This window comes from Gadus chalcogrammus, chromosome 19, assembly GCF_026213295.1.
Source record: "Gadus chalcogrammus isolate NIFS_2021 chromosome 19, NIFS_Gcha_1.0, whole genome shotgun sequence".
NCBI lineage: Eukaryota > Metazoa > Chordata > Actinopteri > Gadiformes > Gadidae > Gadus > Gadus chalcogrammus.
The window spans coordinates 2,611,909-2,633,681 of record NC_079430.1 but is presented as its reverse complement, the minus strand read 5'-3'; the positions used below and the strand labels follow the sequence as shown (position 1 = coordinate 2,633,681).

At 41.3% G+C, this 21,773-nt stretch overlaps 2 protein-coding genes across 2 annotated transcripts; both read left to right on the top strand.

Annotated features, from left to right (window-relative positions):
* Positions 1–94: 94 nt before the first annotated feature.
* miga2 (mitoguardin 2) lies at positions 95–11,284 on the top strand. Its single transcript, XM_056578685.1, has 16 exons — positions 95–211; positions 970–1,299; positions 1,530–1,743; positions 2,282–2,391; positions 2,585–2,705; positions 2,974–3,101; positions 3,984–4,107; positions 4,603–4,709; positions 5,404–5,516; positions 5,618–5,690; positions 6,486–6,572; positions 6,904–7,002; positions 7,109–7,243; positions 7,443–7,496; positions 7,714–7,830; positions 8,531–11,284. The coding sequence occupies exons 2-16, from the start codon at positions 1,204–1,206 to the stop codon at positions 8,723–8,725; spliced, it is 1,773 nt and encodes a 590-aa protein (XP_056434660.1). The 5' UTR covers positions 95–211; positions 970–1,203; the 3' UTR covers positions 8,726–11,284.
* A 564-nt stretch (positions 11,285–11,848) lies between these two features.
* dolpp1 (dolichyldiphosphatase 1) lies at positions 11,849–16,323 on the top strand. The gene is made up of 8 exons (XM_056578793.1): positions 11,849–11,984; positions 12,634–12,734; positions 12,887–12,971; positions 13,067–13,166; positions 13,717–13,815; positions 14,386–14,514; positions 14,692–14,781; positions 15,054–16,323. The coding sequence occupies exons 1-8, from the start codon at positions 11,909–11,911 to the stop codon at positions 15,088–15,090; spliced, it is 717 nt and encodes a 238-aa protein (XP_056434768.1). The 5' UTR covers positions 11,849–11,908; the 3' UTR covers positions 15,091–16,323.
* The last annotated feature ends 5,450 nt before the right edge of the window (positions 16,324–21,773 follow it).

The window sequence follows — 21,773 nt, the reverse complement described above, 5'->3', positions numbered from 1 at the left end:
GGGATAGGCGGGGTATTCTGATTTGCCTTGAGTTCTGATTGGAGTTTCGCCTTACTTGCTACTCGCATCTTGAATCTGATTCGACAGAAACAACGTCGGTCTTTTTTTCTGTGTGTTCAGTTGGTCAGCTCAGGGTTCCAGTTCTGCCCCTTGACTCCATGCTAGTATGTGATGTGCGTTGACGGCCGAGTGCCCTTCTCTAGAACCAAAGGTAGGAACATGGTTTTGCTTTCTTTAGAAGAGCTTCTCTCTCTGTGTCTCATGCGATTTATAGTTTCCTAGTTTTATGAATTCCATTGAAAGTGGACCTGTCAATGTCCCAACGACCTCATGTATCTGGCCAGACTAGACCAGACCAGGCTTTGATTTGACAGATCATACAGAGCTAGCTGTAGCCGACTAAGTGATCTGTCAATTAAAGTCCTGACCTGATTGTTGATGGTTGAAAGTTAGAGCATATTATTAGCAAAACAGAATCTAGGCCTTATGTTTTTGGATATTCAACAAATAACCCACATTAAAGCAATTGTCCAGTATGGCCTCAGATGCCTGAGAGGGTAGTGTGAAATAGTTTCCTTTTTATCTTGTTTTCAAGTGTATTCATTAAATTTATTCTGTGGAACTACAGATTTTATAATATATAGGCTATAATATGTTTACTGTGACTTAAACAGTTTGTTGGAATGATGTTAAATTCTCTTAACTTGAAGGCCTGTTGTCTATGCTTCAGGGGCATGGGGATGCAGACTTGCTAAACAAATGCGGACCAGATTGAGTTGATACACAATGCTCTGGTTGAACTGTTAGTTAAGCTTTAGTAAACATAATTGCATTTGTAGAAGTAAAGTCAATTGTCAATAGTTTTCATGAAGCCGACACATTTGTCAGGAGTCAGAGAGAGAAATAGCAGAAGCATTTGGTATCATCTTATGGAAAGTGTCTGTCTAATGAATGCATTGTATTTTTCAGTTGTTGAGCAGCATGGCACACCATTTAAGGAAATGAACCCACAAGCCCTGTGAGATTTTGGTACAGCAAGGCTTCTACACGCAACAAAGTGACAGAGGAACTGGACCAGTTTAGAACCGGACGTTGACCAGTATCTGCCAAAACAAGGCCAAGGCAGCAGGGTACACCCACTTTAAGGTGAATGCGAAGGAGGTTTGAAAGGGGGAGTGGCCTGCGGGCAGTTTCCTTCCTGAGATGTCCCTCAGACAGGCCGACGGGATGTCCATTGCCCAGGCGCTGGCCATGACTGTGGCAGAGATCCCTGTCTTCCTCTACTCCACGTTTGGACAGGTAAACTAACACATTAAACCTGTCCTATCCCTTCAGCATAAGAGCCACCATTTTTAATTCAACATTCAAAACAAATTACATTTCTTTAGTTTTTACCAATTTCAAATATTGCAAGGGCAATTTATGAAATGTTAACGTGGCATAAACGTCTCAAAGTTTCATATTTCTTGTCAAAACATCAAAACCAGCCAGTGAATTGTTTTGGCCGTGTGGTCCTTTGTGTGTTCCAGTCCATATTCTCCCAGTTGAAGCTGAGTCCCAACCTGAAGAAGGTGCTGTTTGCCACAGCTCTGGGCAGCGTGGCTCTGGCGCTCACCGCCCACCAGATGAAGAGGAGGGGGAGGAAGAGGAAGCAGGTCACGCAGAGCAAAGACGTGCAGAAGAATGGGGCTGGGATGCTTGAGATGCCGATGAGGACGGGCAGAACCTCGTCGCTTAAGAGAGGTGGTCCATCCAAAGAAGATCTAGTTAGGGGCTGGGTAGTGTAGTGGCTTAGGCTGTTTGTTTGACTGCCAGCCCAAAGCTTTTGGTTGCCAGATTGAGCCAGATTGGACGGGAAATCTGGCCCAATCTGGCAGCACTACCTGAGGGCATCCTTGAGGAAAATGTATATTCTAAGGTGCAGTAGGTGAGTTTAGATTCTCGACTTGGAGCCTGAGAGAGCGGAAGAGAGCAAGATTTTGCAACGATCCAAAAAATACTTCACCCTCCTCTCTGCCCCCTCCCTCCCTAGGCTTCTCCACAATTGAGACCGCCATAGCCGTATCAAGTTTATCTCTGCTCATACAGAGGCCGGTGCAGTCACCTCAAACTCTATTCTGGAATACGATTTGAAATTCACACAACAAAATTCACATGTGGGGCTTTGCATCTGATAAATGAAAACTTATTGTCATAGGATTCCTTTCTCAAAAGTTATTCTAACTGTATTTATATATTCAGTTCTTAATAGCTAATAATTCTGTTATTATTTTGGTCTAAGGTCCGTTTCCTGGTCGTCCAAGCCCGAGCATGCGCAGCAATGACACCATGAGTGGAATCTCCTCTCTGGCGCCCAGCAAACACTCAAGCTCCTCCCACAGCCTGGCGTCGGTGTGTAGGCTGAACACGTCTTTGATTTATTCATGATCTTCCTTCATATTGGTGGTCTTCTCTTTGCAACCGTTTGTGTGTGTGTGTGTGTGTGTGTGTGTGTGTGTGTGTGTGTGTGTGTGTGTGTGTGTGTGTGTGTGTGTGTGTGTGTGTGTGTGTGTGTGTGTGTGTGTGTGTGTGTGTGTGTGTGTAGATGCGGGCCCCTCTCTCTCCAAACCATTCAGTGACCCCGGCGGCGCCGTGGGACGCGGAGCCCGTAGCGGAGGAGACCGGCTCAGCGGAGGACGCCAACGCAGAGAACCTGTACATTATGGGTACTGATCCATACATACACCCCTAGTGTTTACGTTTACTGTATATACATTATGGGTACCGATCCGTATATACACCCCTAGTGTTTACTGTATGTACATTATGGGTACGCTGCTCCTGTCCTGAACTGTATTTACAACCCTTGTCCCATGTCCAATGCATTTTGATGTAATGTTTTCCTGATCCTAACTTACTTGCCGACCGCTGTACCAGGATTAGAGAGCGCTGGGGCGACGTCCCTGACCCGCTGTCTCTGTGTTTGTCTCCAAGGCATGGAGCTGTTTGAGGAGGCCCTTCAGAAGTGGGAGCTGGCCCTGAACATTCGCCACCACAGCCGCTCCTCCTCCAGTAACAGCCTGGCCCTGCAGGGGGCGGCGGCGTGCGCGGAGGTTCCTTTGGTAACGTCAATGCTCGCTGCATATCAATACAGGCCCCAATAGGCTGCATTATTTTAACTCTGCTAGTGCACCTAACAGATGGGTGCCCCCTCATACAATATGTGAAGGAGTCTATAGTTTCTTGTGGAGAGGGTGTGGTTGATGGCTGGTTTAATCAGCATCACCTGGCCTGAGTCAGACAAATTAGATGGCAGGTTTAACCTTCCATCACCACACACTCAGGAGAGTTTGGACATCAGTTTACTCCAAATGCTGCAATAAAGTTCTAAAGCATCAGCCTTTGTCCTGGTGTTGGAGGGGCCCAGTGACGGCCCCTAGGTGGGGTGTGGCCCCGCAGGCACTCTGCTGCTACGTCTTCAGAGGTTATTGACATTCACAGGGAAAAAATGAACCTTTCAGAAAAAAACTGGTTGAGCTGGCAACCACCTGTCATTCAACCTTGGTAGTCATGGAAACCAGGCTCAGGGAAAACGGGGTGGTTAAACCTCTGGCACCAGGACCCATGGTAGGAGGAAGTAACCCCAGACAGGAAGTGGAAGCCATGGAGTGAGGGTGAGATAAGGCTTGTAGAGACCAGCACAAAGAGTCAGCCAGGTGTAAGACTGGAGATAAGAGGAATCTGGATTCATTTTGCCATCTGCGTAAAAACGCACCACAACCTTATTTTGAAAAAAATAAAATAAATCTAAACTAAGCCTTATTATTCAGAAACCACTCACACAGAACGAAGTTACCAAAAATGGTAATAACCTTTATACTGCGTCAACAGGAGAAGAGCTATTAATGATGCAATACAGTTTTTATCACAGTATTAATCATGCATTATACCTATAAATACTGTTGACCAAGTGATGTGTAACTATAAACAAGGTCTTCGTTCAGCTTCAGGCCGAGGCCCGCCACAAAGGCTTTGCAGAGAAGTTGGAGACCCTCCTCCACCGGGCGTACCACCTGCAGGAGGACTTCGGCAGCTCCATCCCTCCAGACAGCCTCCTGGCTGACTTCGGTAGGGACCGTGACGCTTAGATCTGACTCCACTACTACGGAGTTCAGCATGCGGCTGCCACTCCAAGGGCAGTCATGGGGTGCAGGGTGTTTTGGGGGGATTTGCCATCCTTCGTCAGCCTTGTAATCCTTCCATAACGTCAATGCTGGTCTCTTAAGTTGTTAAATATGTATTTGTTAAAAGTTTCATTAATATCATGTCCAACTTTGAATCAGGTTATCAAAGTAGTAAGTTGCTATGGATAAAGTGTCAAATGACAAATGATATCAAATATCATAATCCAATGCAAGTCATTTGTATTATTGCTGATAGAATAAGCAGCTTTTGGTCGTTTCCGTTTTTAGTACTTTCTCTGATAAGGATAACATGAATCAAAGATCTTGACATTAACTCATTTTGCCTGATAACTATAACAATCAGCATGTCCATTGAACATTGACATTAGAGTTGTTGTTACGAATAATGGATTTGGATGGTTTGTGTTTGGTGTGTCAGAAAGTGAAGGTACCCTGATCCTGCCTCGAATCGAGAGCTCTCAGAGACAGGGCGAGGACGACACCACCACCATCACCTCTGATGACTCCTTCTTCTCGGCCGCAGAGGTTGGTTCTTCCTCATGGAGAACAGGATGTGCTACCTCATGTTGCATATACATTTGACACTTACACTTTACACTTTACTACACCTCATTACTTATTATTACTCATTACTTATTACCACTGTTTTAGGCCCTGTCCACACGGACGAAAACTATATATTTTCCCTGCTTTCCTTGGCAGCGTTTCAGGAATTTCTCCGTAATGAGGAACTCAATGCAAAAACGCATCTAGCTGTAGATACGCTGTAGTACATATTCGAGGCCTATATGCTGGTCCTCCACCCAAAAAGAAGAAGACTAGGTGGAGCATGTGCATCAAGCCTGCGCGCTGTAAAAAAACAAACTGACAGTCTAGGAGAAGGAAGCAGTTGTTAAACCTTGTAGATTGAGCAGAACAATGAATCAACAGGTAGTCATTCAATTTACCAAGAGGCTGTATTTAAAGCTACAAAAATACTACAAATCAAATAGAACAAAACAATTATTAGACGGAAATCTAACATTGCCCACCTGGAGGGGGGGCGATTTGTACTCCTAACACGAAAACGCAGGGGGCCGTTTTTCTCTTTTTCAACCTGGGACCTGGTTTAAAAATAATGTGTTTGCAGGCACCGAAAACGCCAGATCCGTCTGGATGGTCGGCCCAAACGTACCGGACTATTTTTTTAAATGTTTTACGTGTCTGACCCCCTGTTTAGTTGTTCGACGCCATGTCCCTGGAGGAGGCGTACCAGCCCGTGAAGCAGGCTGCTCTCTATGAAGAGGCGCTGGGTCTAGTGCGGGAGGACAAGGTCATCTTCCGCTCCCTCCGGTACACAGTGGAACACACTGCTCTCTGCTGCTAGGATATGATGCACCGCTGGATGGATCTGAGAATAAGGCCATTCATATGTGTCCTGTTTCCGTGAACAGAACTGAACTGCTGGAGTGTTACGGTGACCAAGACTTCCTCGCAAAACTTCATTGTGTGAGGCAAGCATTCCAGGTGAGCATAGTTTTCATGTCCGGTATGTCATGGTCATGTGCAGTATGTCATGTCCAGTATGTCATGGTCATGTCATGGTCATGTCATGGTCATGTGCATTATGTCATGGTCATGTCCAGTTAGTATGTCATGGTCATGTCATGGTCATGTCATGGTCATGTCCAATATGTCATGGAGTATGTCATGGTCATGTCATGGTCATGTCATGGTCATGTCATGGTAATTTCCAGTATGTCAAGGTCATGTCCAGTGTGTCATGGTCATGTCCAGTGTGTCATGGTCATGTCCAGTATGTCATGGTCATGTCCAGTATGTCATGGTCATGTCATGGTCATGTCATGGTCATGTCATGGTCATGTCCAGTATGTCATGGTCATGTCATTGTCATGGTCATGTCACGGTCATGGTCATGCCATGGTCATGTCCAGTATGTCATGGTGATGTCCAGTATGTCATGGTCATTTTACAATCCCTACAATCATATTCTTAGGACTATATATTGGGCCATCGGCATAATACTAAAGCAAACATAATAGTGTGATACAAAATCAATATAAAGGATGGGTCCAGAGATACGTCGTAGGTGCTGCCTATTTTGTGGAAAAACGCCATCAAAAACACATTTAGAGACTAGCGCTTTACGGGCGAACACACGTTTCCATCCCCTTGTTCAGAGCCAATGTGCCCTGGTGCAGCAGGTAACACTCTTTACCCCTGAGGTCAGTGAGATGGTAGCACCCTTTACCCCTGAGGACAGTGAGATGGTAGAACCCGGTTGTTGTTTCTGTTCTCCAGGTTCTTCTATTGGATGGAACTCAACGCACGTTCTTCATGGAGACGGGGAAACAGATGATCGCAGGCCTGATGGTAAAAGCCAACAAGGTAAATCCTGCAAAGAAGGTCCAATAAATTGTATTTGTATAGATCTTAATCAAAGGTACAGTCTCAAAGGGCTTAACAGGCCATATACAGTATGTATGACACCCCCTGACCCTACTCCCACAGAGGGATGATCAGGAGTGCAACGGGGGCCATTATTGACCAACATACAGGCTAAACATTTGAGATCCTTTAGTGTATTAAAGTGTCTGTCTATGGTGATGGCATGCTGGCTTGGTCCCCATAAGGAGAGTCCAGACAGCCAGTCTTAAACCCCAAACCGTGCTTCTGTGTGGGATGAACTGGTTGGGCTCTTTTCCCGCTGTTCCGCCAGAGTCCAAAAGGTTTCCTGGAGAGCTACCAGGACATGCTGCTGTACACCCAGAGAGAGGACACGTGGCCCATCACCAAGATGGAGCTGGAGGGCCGAGGGGTGAGCCATGAGCCTTTGGGGTGTGCCTGCACTTTTTCATGCATCCCCTCTATTTGTTTCACTTTCCCTTTCAGTCAACCGTGGGTGTTTCCCTCTTGGTCCGCAGGTGGTGTGCATGAACTTCTTTGACATCGTGCTGGACTTCATACTGATGGACGCCTTCGAGGACCTGGAGGAGCCGCCGTCCTCTGTGGTGGCTGTGCTGAGGAACCGCTGGCTCTCAGAGAGCTTCAAGGAGACGGTGGGGGTCCGCAGCCCAAAGCTCTTACTACCATGTTCTCAACCAGGCCTTGTACTAAAAGAGAGTGTGTGTGTGTGTGTGTGTGTGTGTGTGTGTGTGTGTGTGTGTGTGTGTGTGTGTGTGTGTGTGTGTGTGTGTGTGTGTGTGTGTGTGTGTGTGTGTGTGTGTGTGTGTGTGTGTGTGTGTGTGATCGTCACAGGCGCTGGCTACCGCTTGCTGGTCCGTCCTCAAAGCCAAGCGGCGGCTACTCATGGTGAGTGACAGACGGCGTTAAGCTCCTCCACGGGGACCTTGGGATGGTTCTATGGGAGTTGGTTCCCTTTGTGGACATGACGGCGGACACTGATGTGGAAGCGGGTCAGGAATAAGTGGGAATGTGGAGGGAATGTCGTGCAGCAGGACGGATGGAATCCAAAGATATTCCTGTGAAACTCCCGGCGGATGTTTTGATTGGGTTTCTGTGTGCGTAGGTTCCTGACGGCTTCATCTCTCACTTCTACGCCATATCGGAGCACGTGAGCCCGGTCCTCGCCTTCGGGTTCCTGGGGCCGAGGCAGCAGCTCAGAGAAGTGTGCACCATCTTCAAGGTGAGGCGTGATGAACATGAAGCTAGTCGCACATCATGTCCCTCGCCACTTTTGTTGCACATCAACATATCTTCTAAGAAACATTAGTAAATTATTATCTCAAAGGAAGAATGTATCAGCAACAACAATAGAGACTAATAGAAAATCTGTCATTTATACACTACTGTTCAAAAGTTTGGGGTCACTTAGAATTGTCCTTATTTATTTATTTATTTATTGTGGGAAAAGCACAGTGTTTTTCAATGAAGATAACATTCAATCAATAGGAAATACTATTTTTACAGTGTTAACGTGTTAAATGACTATTCTAGCTGGAAACGGCAGATATTTAATGGATTATCTGCATAGCTGTAAAGAGGCCCATTTCTAGCAACCATCACTCCTGTTCCAATGGTTCATTGTTTAGCTTATTGTTTTCAAAGGATAATTGATGATTAGAAAACCCTTGTGCAATTATGTTAGCACATGACATGAAATTGTCTGGCTGACCCCAAAATTTTGATGGTCATATATATATATATATATATATATAACCCTAACCCCATATATATAAATTAATTAATTTACAATATATAAAAAACATCTGAAAAAACTTTGTTTATTATTGAAATAAATCATCCTGGATCAACTTAACCCTTTCTATCATCATAACCTTAGTGAAACTATTTGTGTTCTTTTTCCACCACTTTTTGCCCGTCAGCAACAAATTGTGCAGTACCTGAAGGACATGTTTGACCACGACAAGGTGCGCTTCACCTCCGCCCCGTGCCTGGCCCAGGACATCCTGAGCCTCTCCCACCGCCGCAGCGACATCCTGCTGGGGTACCTCGGCATCGACGGCCTCCAGGAGCTCAACGGAGCGCTGCCGGCCACAGACGGCTCCCCAGGGTCCTAGAGCCCGCCCGGTGGGGCCATTGGACGCTGGGCTGCTACATGTACATAGGACTGAGGCTTTGAGAAGAAAAGAAAGAAATGGACAACAGGCTGCTGTTTGTACAACGTCGTTTTAATCCAAACTGATGCATCCGACTATAGACCAAACCCGTCCCTCGGGTTTGTTTACGGTCATACAATACTGTAATAAAAGAAAAAGGCGTAAAAAAGGTTTTAAATAAGAAAACGATGAAGATGAGGAGCCTGGACGTGCTGCACGGTGTCCATGTTTCTCTACAAACTGTTTATCAACAAGGAAGTCCCAAAAATCGGTGTTTGATTGATTTAGATTGTATCTGAAACCTCTGATCCTCAGTGGTCACCCTACCCCACTGCCGGAGCACTATTTACATTGCATCAAGTGTATGCTGCATACCCCCCCTGTGTCACAACTGGTGGCTTGTCCGTCACACCTCTAGTTTGATCAGCGACCTGAATGTTATTTACTATTTATTCCATTTCCCCTTGTGTTTAAGGGACACATTTGTCCGTGGAGAAGTTCTATATTTGTAATAAAGGCTTCGTCCTTGGTAAAAATGTTTTTGATAATTTCCAAGTCAATCAAACTTCAATCATTGATATCATTGATTAACTGTTAAATATTGCAGCAATGGAAAAACATAAACCAAGTTGTTAAGGAAAATATATGATTGAAATGTTGTGATGCATATTTTCTTCCATAAAAGAATCACTCACTAACTGATTTTATTCCACCCATATGTCCTGCCTGCTTTTTCTGTGGCCTCTTAACTGTTGGTAAAACGGCCTACACTGAGATTGCGGAGTAAAGAAACATTTTATTGTTACTGTCAGTGGATCAGGTGTTCAACTAGTACTTTTCTCCGACTTTCCAATGTTCTCTGTTCCAATATGTGCTTTGGCAGTAGCATTCCCCAAGTCCCGGCTTAACCTTTTCTTATAGAGAATGGTCATTCTCTTGGGGAGATGGAATTGGTCAGTTCTATAACTCATTTGTAAGTTATGATAATGACAATAGTTAAGTATTCTAGTTACTTTTTAAGTGAGTGGATACATCATATCTCAGAAGTGCTTGTACATATGTATGTCGTAGTGCGATTCTATTGGTTTCGAAAATTTAAAGAATACTTAGAATTACTATTTTCCCCACACAATGTATTGCTACTTCCAACGAAAAAATGCTTGTTTACTCTTGAACCGTTTAGGAGAAAGGTGGCAGATTACAAACGGCCATTTATCTTGGTAGAACTATCACGTCAGCTCGTCAGATGCACAGAACAGGGCATAATAGTGTGAACTAAAAAGACTGATTGGTACCAGAAATGTTATGATACTGAAGGAAAGGATTCCCTAACTGAAGAATACATTGTTGTATTTCAACTACATCTTCTTAATAGGTTCATTTAAATGATACTGCACTTGTTACCCTGAGGAGATCTCTTGAAAACCATTCTTCGTTTCTTAGAGTAAGCTTATGGTGTCACCGCCCAATTGTTGATAACAAGTCATTTGTGATTGCAAGGTATCCACGCTTGAAACTGAACGGTAACTATGAGAACTTTATAATTATGTATTTGCTGAAAGACAATTCCTGAAAAACTCAAGAAATAACCTTGACTCATAAATCCCATAAACAGTTTCATGATTTTTACTTTTCACTTTTGTATTGTTTTCCTTGTATTCCCGCATTATTGTTATTGTATTTATAATACTGTAAGTATTTTAATGATCTTTGAAAAGTTCAATATGGGTACGTATCATGCATAAAATGGTATTTTACTTAATATACAAAAAATGGATTATGTTTGTTAGAAACTGCTTAAGTGATTGCATAATCAAAAAGCCCAGAGCAGATGTTTCAAGAAAATTAAATTCAGCTTTGCATGTGTCCCTTGCATCATTTGGATTTTCATCTTTAGATAATAATCCATGTGTGTAAAAACAGAAAATAATCTTTTTGTCATATCTTGTACTAATTTGCCCCGTAATATAAAGATATTATTCAAAACAGAATAGTTGTGTTGGAACGTTCCCTACAACTCTCTTTAGGATTGTGACTTTCTATTTTGAAATGATGCACCCAAACATGGTACAATTTGGATTCTGTATGTTTAGCATTATTGTTTTTGTGTTCCAGTGATTATTGTCATTATTGTTCCAATTCATTTGTATCTTAATCTATCAAATGAGCAATGTCAATGTTTTTACATCATCGATTTGAAATGTCTTATTTTGTCCCTAATTATGTATTTATTTGAATGTCGGCTAATACCATTCTATTATTTCTTCAAATAAATGTACATCTCTACACCGGCAGTGTACAAGGTGAGCAGCTGACCAAGTTATTCAGAAGACGCAGCTGTACATTTTGGAATCAGCTGTTGTTTACTTACATCTATTTCTCTCTGCTCTGCTAAGAGTTGACCCTGGCTTGAATTGAATAGGTCTAAGGTTAGGTGAGTCTCCCTCTTATGATTTCAGGTGAGGCTGCCTTATGATTTTGTCATGTTACTCTTTTCTCTCTCTCTCTCATGGTTTTATCTTCACTCCATCAAACATCATTCAATCTGTTTTTTTTTTTTTTTTTGCTAAAATGTAGAGGCAATTTAAATATGTAATTAATAATTTGCATACTTTGAACATAATCATAAACTAACATAGATGTTATACTCTGATTAGTTCGTAGTAATTCATAAAGAAAAAAAAACTGTTGCTTAGGATGGCCTATCCGGTAGTGAAGCAAAATGGCTGATTCTGTTTAATAAATAAATCAATATTAAATGTGTAATTAAAACAAAGGGTATCGTTAATTTCATAAATTACTATTATGGCATAAAACAGTGTTACATTTTCAATAGTGTAATGAATTGTGTTCATTATATCAATATTTTTATTCTTTTCTTGTTAACTTCAAGTCATACAATCATCCTCAAATAAAACATAGGCATACAATTCGAGAAAAAACTGGAACCAACGATAGGGGTTCATTCCACTATTTGTTCATTCAGTAATTCTTGACTACGGGCAAAATGATCATTTTCAGTACCTTGCTCTGATTGGATAAAACCTCTGCTTTCGTAAGGTGTTTGAAAACAGAAGGCGGCTCCCTATTGGTCGACGCGGTTCTCACGCGCGTCACAGTGATCCCCGGTCGTGTCCGGGTAAGATGGCGTCGGAAGAGCAGTGCTCGGCACCACCTCAATGGCGGTCAATATCTCTTACACATGTAGAGTTTCCAAAAGGTATGTTGACTCAATCTTTAATTTATTCATTATTTATTTTAATGTAAGTTCATTTTGTTAGTATCTTGGATAATTTACTAGCGTATGGACATTGTCGTCAGTACGTTGCCAAATAATGAGGCCGTTGAAAGCAATAGGTTGAACAGAGGATATAACCTAGGCTGCACAATTGTGAGCCAATGCCGCATGCGCACTTGATCATACATCCACAATGATGGCTATCAAGTTAGCTAGGTTAATTTGGACAGTTGGATTGGAATTGGTTGATGTAATAGTTGACTGGTAGACAAAGCAAATCATTCCGACCAGCTTGTGCTTTGACATACTTTGCTGTTTTATTAAAGTTGTATTGTGTAAAACTGGATGACAAATAACTGACAACACAGAGGATGCACAACTGGAGAAAAGTAATAACTTGCTCAAACCATGTTTTCTGCAACGACTACTAAGTTACGAATTCGTTGGAGAGTTCTTGGCATTAACTGGCTTGACTTGCAATTAGAATATATGGACTACATTTATTTTGTGTTTGTCGTTGTCCACGTATATGCTGTTCAATTGCTGTCATTTTGGCAAATGCGTGTTGGTCTTGATCTTCTTTTACCAAAAGGGTCCTTCACTCACTAAATATTGTGTCCTTCCCTTTCAGACGACCTAACTGGACAAGTGCTGGCCTACATTAGTCTGTTCCCCATCGCAGTTCTGGTGGGCTTTGTAACACTCATAATGTTCAAACGAGAGCTGCACACGGTAAGTTTGACTTGGAATTCATCAGAGATTTCACGGTAAAATTAGTCCTTTTCCTGATGACTCTAGTTGTGAAGAGCCCGGGCTAATCAGGCCAGTTCTCTAGAGGGCAAGGTCGGAAAATAAGTTAATTGTGTTCCATTATCCTTCTATAGATTTCGTTTTTCGGTGGACTCATCCTAAATGAAGTGGTGAACTGGCTACTGAAGCACATTATTAAGGAGCCACGCCCATGTGCAGGTAAATACTTTGGCCGAGTGGTGCATCCCCAGTACCACAGTCCATCTGGATGTCATCTCATACAAAATGTGTACCGTTTTATTTTTTACTTCTAGGGGCGCATACTACTCTGAACACGGACTATGGGATGCCTTCTAGTCACTCTCAGCTCATATGGTTCTTTGTTGTGTATTTCTTTCTCTTCCTTTATTTAAGGTGAGTTTCATCATTTGTATATTTTATCATTGGAGCTGTGCTGGTTGCTCTGTTCACGCGGAAAGCTGATGGCATTGTGTCACAAAGTCCAAAGATTTGACTTGATAAACAATGCTTTGGTCAAAATGGATAACCTTGAAACTTTAATTCAACTATTTTGAGTCAAGCGATGCATGACATGAGTCAGGTTAGATTGAGGGTAGGGTTCAACGGGCTCTCTGCCAAAGGTTCAGTGTTTGATTCTTAATGTTTGATCTGTAGGCGTCCTTGTGCAAGATGCATGACTCATACCAGCTCCTAAGTGACATGTATCTGAATCCCTGTAGCTTCTGATATAGCATCTGCTAAATTGTCTAATAGTTCAATGTACATACCTTCTATGTTCAATTTGTATTTCTTTGTATTTGAGGTTATATTGTTTCCATATCGTACTCTCATGCTCTTTGTTACTGCACTTCTGGTTTGCTTACTATCCTGTCGACACCGGAACTGGTTCAGTGGAACAGGAGTTGTTATGTTGGTGTCAAGTTTAGTTGTTTCTTGTCCCCAGAATGCATCAAACAAACAATGCTCGGTGTGTCGACCTTCTCTGGAGGCACATCCTGTCCATCGTCTTGTTGGGCGTGGCCTTATTAGTTTCCTACAGCAGGTATGGTTTCTCCCTTTCTTTTGACATTTCTTCAAATGGGATGATTTGGTCATTACAAGTCGTTTTAAATTACATTAAATGGTAATAATTCTCCTTAGGCAGAAACGGTAATGTCTGTAAAGTAATGCTACTTCATCTTTAACAGATGAAATCAGATTGCGATCTGACTAAATACTTCCACTTCCTCAAGTACAAACCACGTGTTCAACTTTAAAAGAAAAATAGTTGAAATGAAAGAATGTGTAGGTTCCTCTAACATGTGTATGTTAGAGGGGTTTGTACAGTGGTCGACGGCTGCTTTGGGTGTTTCCCTCTTTTACTTTCTGTTACTCGCCAAGGTTTCACCGGACTCCTCTGACCACCATCATTTCTAAATGTTGTCGTACAAACTGGAGTCATCCAGTTTAAATAGTTTTCCTATCCAGTTTAAATAGTTTTCCTATCCACCAAACATTTGGCTTCTTCATACTCCTTCAGAATATGGATATGATTTGGTTAGAAACTGTCTCTAAAGCACATCCTCCAACTCCATATGTTCAGTATTTGGTACAAGCTGTGTGTTCTCTACAGAGTCTACCTGCTGTATCACACCTGGAGTCAGGTATTCTGGGGGGGCGTGGCTGGCAGTGCCATCGGCATCACTTGGTTCTTCTTCACACAAGAGGTCCTGACGCCAATATTCCCTAAAATAGCTGCTTGGTAAGATTGGACCCATAACCTGTTTTCCTTTCTTTTTCACTCGCTCCCATCCACACGAATACCTTTTTTCTGTTACATGTCTCTAATGAGAATAAATCGGTTGTAGAAGAATAAAATTGGCATATTTCTTCTCGCTGTGCGATCATTTAATAGTTCTTATTTTTTTTTAACTCGTAGGCCGATATCTGAGTACTTCCTGGTGCGAGACACAAGCCTTATCCCAAATATCTTATGGTTTGAGTACACAGTGACCAGATCAGAGGCCAGGTAAGATAAGTGGAATGCATGCACTTTGTCACACACTAAGGCCCAATCCCAATCCTACCCCTTACCCCTTCCCCTTACCCCTCCCCCTTGTTTTGAAGGGGTAAGGGGTAGGCGTAAGCCCCTTCAAAACAAGGGGCTTACCCCTTCAAAACAAGGGGGAGTGGTAAGGGTAAGGGGTAGAAATGGGATTGGGCCTAAAGGAATCCCAATGCTGTTCTTCATGTGTTCTGGGTTTCAATTCCTTTTTTTTTTTTTCTAAATCATTTGTCTAGGAACAGGCAACGAAAACTTGGAACAAAACTTCAGTGATCTCCAATGATCTCATTTTGAAACTGCAGTTAAGAGCACACACTCACACAATGACCCACACAGACACAGACCAGCGCTCAGTGGAGGAGCACATCGGGGCCCTCTCTGGGACTGAGGGGGTATTGAGGAGAGCCAAAGCGTTTCCAGGTGTGGGACTGGCCCCGGGACCTTGGGGCCCCTGAGCGTACTCATAGCCTCTCGTTCTCCCACAGCTTGCCTAGATGCTCTCTCATGCATGCAAGACTGTTTCCAAGAGGCATACTATTTAATGATAGATTAATATATATTTTAACTGTAAATGCACGCTGACAAGAAGCCTCGTACTGTAAGATGCAAGGTGCCCAAAAAGGTCTTTGGTCAAGACTCAAGCAAATTGGTGGGTGTCATTACAGCATGTAAATGTTGATCCATTTTGTTTTCTATTTAAGGTGGATAGCTGGGTATTTAATTTTAAATAATGGGTTAAATGTGCTTGGGGAGGGGAGTGGTTGATGTGAGTCTGATTTGGTCATGGCGAGGGTTGGTTTTGAGTGGTATTACCATGTCTTTTTCATTGTATAATAGAAACATAAATTTGGTTAAGATTTGAAGCAAAAATACCATTTGGGCTTTGACATTTCTACGTTCAGTCTACCACTAGTTAGAGGCCCCTCTTATACCTGTCTGTTTCTGGAACCGTCGGCCCTTTGTTCGGTTCCAAAGCTGATTTGCAAGCAATGTCCATTTAGTGTACACTTAAGTACTATTGTGTATTAGGTCTTTCTTGTTTCTTTTCCTTTTTATGCTTGAGGAAGGGACCATATATAACAAACTCTCAGTGGTAATTTCCTTTACTCTACAAAATACGTTCTTTCTGTGTCTCGCCTTAAAGTAGCAGATGGGGAGCTGATATCCAGGAGTCCGTTTCTAATTGTTATGATTTTTTTTAATATTTTCTGTTGTTGGAGTTCTTTTACTTTTTTAAATGAAGTTGAAGGTTGACATTCCGTATCATTTAGTGACAAGACCTTCAACTGTTGAGGGATTTTTTTTAATTCCCAAGTTTTTTGTAGCATGTTATGATTTGTTCCTCACAACAAGGGCAGCTAGTGTTCGCGGTTGTGGAGTGAGGGGGCGGGACCTGGAGCTTGTTTGTAAATGTCCATACCTCCACCGAGGAAAGATGTGTCACTCATATCAGGCTGAATAAAGAAATGTGTTTATGTACAAACGGAGCTGTTATTTTCTTGAATGTAGTACCGTTTTATCTATAGTCCTGTAGATTAGACAACTGAAGTTAAGCTAATGTGTAGATATCAGTAAATAATACGCCCAGAAAGGAACCCTGGTGAACGGGACATCATATAGCGATGCCGAACTTCAACAGGCAAATTTGGCATTTTATTATTGAATAGGCTTAATATTGGACAAAAAAAAGTAATGCTGTTATAACAAATGATTAAAAATACAATTAGTACAATTCCATCAATTTTTTCAGCTAGGTTTTTGATTAAATATCCGTCTTACTTTACTAGCCCATAATGCATTGGAAACTAGAATAGAATACCTCACTGAAATCTGAGGGAAGTTAATGAGCTGCTTTATGTAAATAATGCTTCCGTAAAATAAGCCTTCTGGGTAAACCATAGCAGGTATATCATTTGCTCTGACTGCAACACCATATTCGGCAAGTCGTGTGTTTCAAAAGTATATATTTTTAAGTAGAGAATATGTTCATTCACTGTCTGACTCTCATTGCTCATAGCTATCTTTTCCGATAGTCTTTGCAAGTGCTGATAAATTGATTAAGAGTTTGATTTAACAATAATTATATATATTTCACAATAACTGATTACAAGAATTTAGTTTTGCTTGGCTGCTGAATAGACTGAAAGCTGTCCGTTACTGTTTTGAACTTGGTTTAGTATTCAGACGTTCGAGAAACTGTTCATTTGATTGTTGGTATGCCTTATTGACTCAGGACTAGTGTTATCACTATAGTGCTATTGCCACATTCTCCCAGTAGATGGCGCCTCCTACTTACTGTATGTTTTATTCCAATCAAAAGGTAAGTAACCCTTCCATCTGTAGTCTGTGCGGTATACACCTAGCAATCCATCCACCTGCAAACACCTTTAAATATTTCAGAATGTAAATTACATTATGACAGTATTATGGTTATTATCCAATTGTTTTATAAGAGCTTTGGATTTAGAGATCACATACATCGTAATAGACGCAATGCATGAAACTATAATCATCCCATGAGCTTGTGCCAAATATTATGTATAAAGTACTAAGCCGTCTCCGTTGTGCTGCTGCACGGCCTCATTCAGGAGATCAAACACCTACCTGCTGTCCCCCTCCTGCCTGACCTGTACCCCTTCCCCCCCCCCCCCATTACTGTTTGGTGTATTTTAGTAATCCAGTTACTTAAATATAACATGCAACCAGCTGAGATATTAATTGACCTCTATTTATACCACACACACACACGCGCGCGCGCGTTTGGTGCACACAGTTGCACGTTATTGAATAATGAGAATAATACAGCCCCTGGCAAAGGCTCGCAGAGGTCTACTTGTCAGAGAAAAAAATATTTCTGTCAGAATAGTTCTATATTTTTTACAGCTCTCTAATGCTGTGGAATCAATTTAGTTTGCTTGGTTCTGGCAAGAAGTTTTTAATTGTTAAGTTTTTAATTGTTTTCTAAATATAGTCCTATTTAAAAATTCAAGAAATCTGTAATGTAATTCAGTAAATTGTTTTAAAACCTAATCACGGCTGATTTGATTTCAATATATTTCTAGCTGTTTTAGTGCCCCTGAATTTGAAACATACAAATGATTAGAACCTTCACAATTCTTCTTTTCACAGATGAACATTTCCTAGACAAATAGGGTTCTCTGGGCTCCAAAACACTTGATATGGTCTGTTGGGAACATATTGAAGTAGAAGTTTTTCTCTGTTTCCTGTAGATTAAAAAGACCCATGTGGTGGTGGTGTTATGGGTGGTTTGGAGTTGAAGAATGGCCTTGTCCAGACAGCACAGGCCAGTTATGAGCCATGTGGCTGCTGGTTTGGAGCTGATGGAAGCACTTGTGCTCCAATCTGAAGCCATTGGTCCTTTCTGCTGCTGGGACAACATTATTGTACAGCGTGAGGATTGTTTTTTCCTTGGCCTCTCAATCACTACCCTTGACATAATCCTTCACTCAGCTGATGTTGCAACTGCAGCTGGGATGCGGGTTGAGTTTGACATGATTTTAGGCATTGATATTTAAGATATTTGCTATTATTAATTTAAATACTATTTAGTGAATGGGGAAATTTAATTAACGATATGTATTTTTACATGTGGTTACATGTACAAAACTATCAACGAACTATAGGCCTATGTTCATATTAATTGCTTTAAGAGTAACCGCCGTAGTCTTTATGCGTTGTCCACCTCTCTCCACTTGATGGCGCTATATACTGTATGGGGATACTGGCGGCTTAGCTTTGTAGAGGGAACTGGGAGCTGAGTTTCAGATAAGTGCAAACGAAGACATTTGATATAAGATAAATGTTGACATTAAGTTAATTTTCAAATAGCAGGAAGTGTTTGCAGGGTTTAATGATTCTTAGAGAGAGGTCATTATTATCATCAGTTACCTCTCCTGGATCGGGGTCACCGGGCCCGCCCCCCAAGACCCTGACCTATAAAAAGAAACGCACACAGCCGGCCAATTTACACTCAAGGCTGGTCTGTCGTGTGGAGGCGCTGCTTCAGGGCGGATTCGTTGTACAGTCTCACTGACACATAATTGCATGATGGGATAGTTTGCTCAAGAAATAGTCTCCCACATTTTTTTTTTTACCAGCCAAATTCCTATTGACTTTAAATGCAACTGTTTTATTAAAAGCCACCGTTCTGTCATCAGTGTACAGTACAGCTAGACTCCAACTCTACTGCCAACTGGCATTTTGAAAGACAGTTTTAATATGGACCAGCCAGCAGGGAACTCAGGACATTGAATGTTGTCCAAGCTTATCGTGTTCCCTATTTTCAGGCATTTTTTTGTTCAATTCCTGTTATTTTTTACTCAAAACACTCTATTAATGCTTTAGGTTTATTTTTATTTTTCAAATGATGCTATGCACTTGTTAAGTGACGTCATGACATGCACCCAACTGTGAGACAGGACCCCGTTCAGGGTTGTAGGCATAGATTTAGCAGTGTGTGGGTGTAATTGTGCTTATCAAATGAAACAGAACAAAGCCTGATTGTATAGTAGGCTACATGTGAGTTTAGTGTAGCCTACTTCATGCTAGAGAATAACATAGAACATGAATGATGTTGTTTTGATATTTATAGGTACTTTAGGTAATTTAAAAGCTTTTCGCTATGGCAGGTGCTAAACAGAGACCTTTGTTTTGGGATGTTGAGGGCCCCCTTAAGTCCCTAGCCTTGCTTTGTGGATCTATCCAAGCCTTTAATCAGCTCCAGCCCTGGTTGCTGTTCTGTAATGATCCAGGTGTCGGTGTCACTCACTGCCGCTCAATACAGTCACAGGACAAACCTGAAATAATTATTCATTTAATTTGAGGTGTGCCGGGGATTTTTTGACTAATAAATCTAGCGTAATGTCGGACAACAGTATTGAAGTAATTATACTATCGAAGTTCAGTTCAAATGCAATATTATATTCATGTTAAAGAGCATATACTGCACCCACATGAAATTGGTGTGATCTAAACAAACTTATAGCCCCTTGATATCCTTAGGCCGTCGTTAGCCGTGCAGCGGTTGGACAGGGTAGTGCAGTAGTAGAGCACATTATGACAACAATCCCGCCCACTTCCTGTCTGTCCGCTAAGATGTGTGCCCTTTGCACGTCTGTATCACACGTCAGAATCCACAACAACATGTACTGTAACACACACACACACACACACACACACACACACACACACACACACACACACACACACACACACACACACACACACACACACACAGCGTATGAGGTCAGGTAGGCCAGGTGTGTCTTGTTGTGCTAATTGGTTCCGTCTGGCCCTGTTGTCAGGGAGGGTTGCTGTGACATTAACATCTGCAGTTTATTTTTATTTGTGACTTATAACTCAAAAGGAAGAAGGTATAGGTCATTATATTTCTTCAAATGTCTCGTTTTTTGTTGTATTCATATTGATTTTTTCAGGGTATGAAAATTAAGGTTTTGGCATGTATAATTCAAACGACACAAATATTTATGTGATTTTACCTACCCAGGAAAAATCTCCAAATCAATAATAATATTAAGAAGAAGATAGATACATAACAAAAATTGTTTCCTGACACCTTAGTTTGCATTACATTCGCCAATATTAGCAATTATAATTAGCATTTCTAAACTGATATACAAAGAGCTGCTGTGAAACAGATTGTCATTATGTGTGTAATGAACGAATGTTCAAAGTGCTGTTTAACTATTTAAATCACTCACTCAGGTTTTTTGTTCTTATTTATTAATAGAGTGTTACTATGCAATAATCATGTGTGGTTTACTGGCAGCCTCACTTAAATACCAGAATTCATTCACTAGTTACTTGTTTTTCATCCAGTATAAGTTTTATGTTTGGGGAGATAGAAAGTGGAGTCCAGCAGTAGACAGATGGCCGTGGAGATACAAAACCCCCTACCTGTCTCTGTGACGTGTAGAGCTACAAACTCCCCTAGCAGTCTCTGTGATGTGTAGAGCTACAAACTCCCCTATCTCTCTCAGAAACTATACATTATTTAGTCATCTTTTTTACAAACGGGAAGGTGAAGATGACAGAGATATTAATTGATGCCGATTTTAATTGGCAACAAATGCACCATAACGCTATAACTAAACTCAATGTGTGAATTCTAAATATAAACATTCATGTTTTATATATTTGAAATATAGTTCTAGGATGAAAAATAAAAATCCCATTTTTTTTTTATTAAAGGACGGTTGTGAACAGAATTGGGAAGTTGATGGACGTGTCTGTTAGGTTTTATGGATCTTATGTTAGGGACACTAACTGGTATCAGATATCACTGTCCCATATCCTGCATCGGTAACTTAAGAACATTCTCAATACAAGTCAAGTCATTATACTTCAGATATACTTCAGTATTACTATAGATGTGAATTTAAAGCCTATAACCATTTTAGATGTCTGTTATAGAATATCGTATTCAACAAGAGGAGAACAATAAACAAGAATTATTCTCAACTCAATCCAAACTATCACAATACCGATACTGTTCCGTATAAATCAAGTGGATTGGTTCCTGAATCAGTGCATCTCTTCTTCTGGTAGCAAATTAATTATAATTGAAAAATTAAATAAAGGATTCCAGATGACTAGATCATGTGAATAATGCGGGCTGAGTATAGAAGCCACTACCCTAGCTCCTGTAAAAGAGGGAAACCTTCCTTCAGCCATAAAAGTACCTTCTCAGTGGTGAAGTGCATAGCATGCTCCAATATCTTCAGCCGAATATCAAATAATACAATTATGAATAAAACAAATATGAATAAATAATTTCTACCCTTGATTAAAAATATGACTGAATAATTAACTACTTAATACAAATAGTATAGATAATATAACAATATATAAATGTAAATGGGTAGTAAAACAAATCAATGATAAATTGTCAAGGAGGTGCTCACTGTAAACTAGCT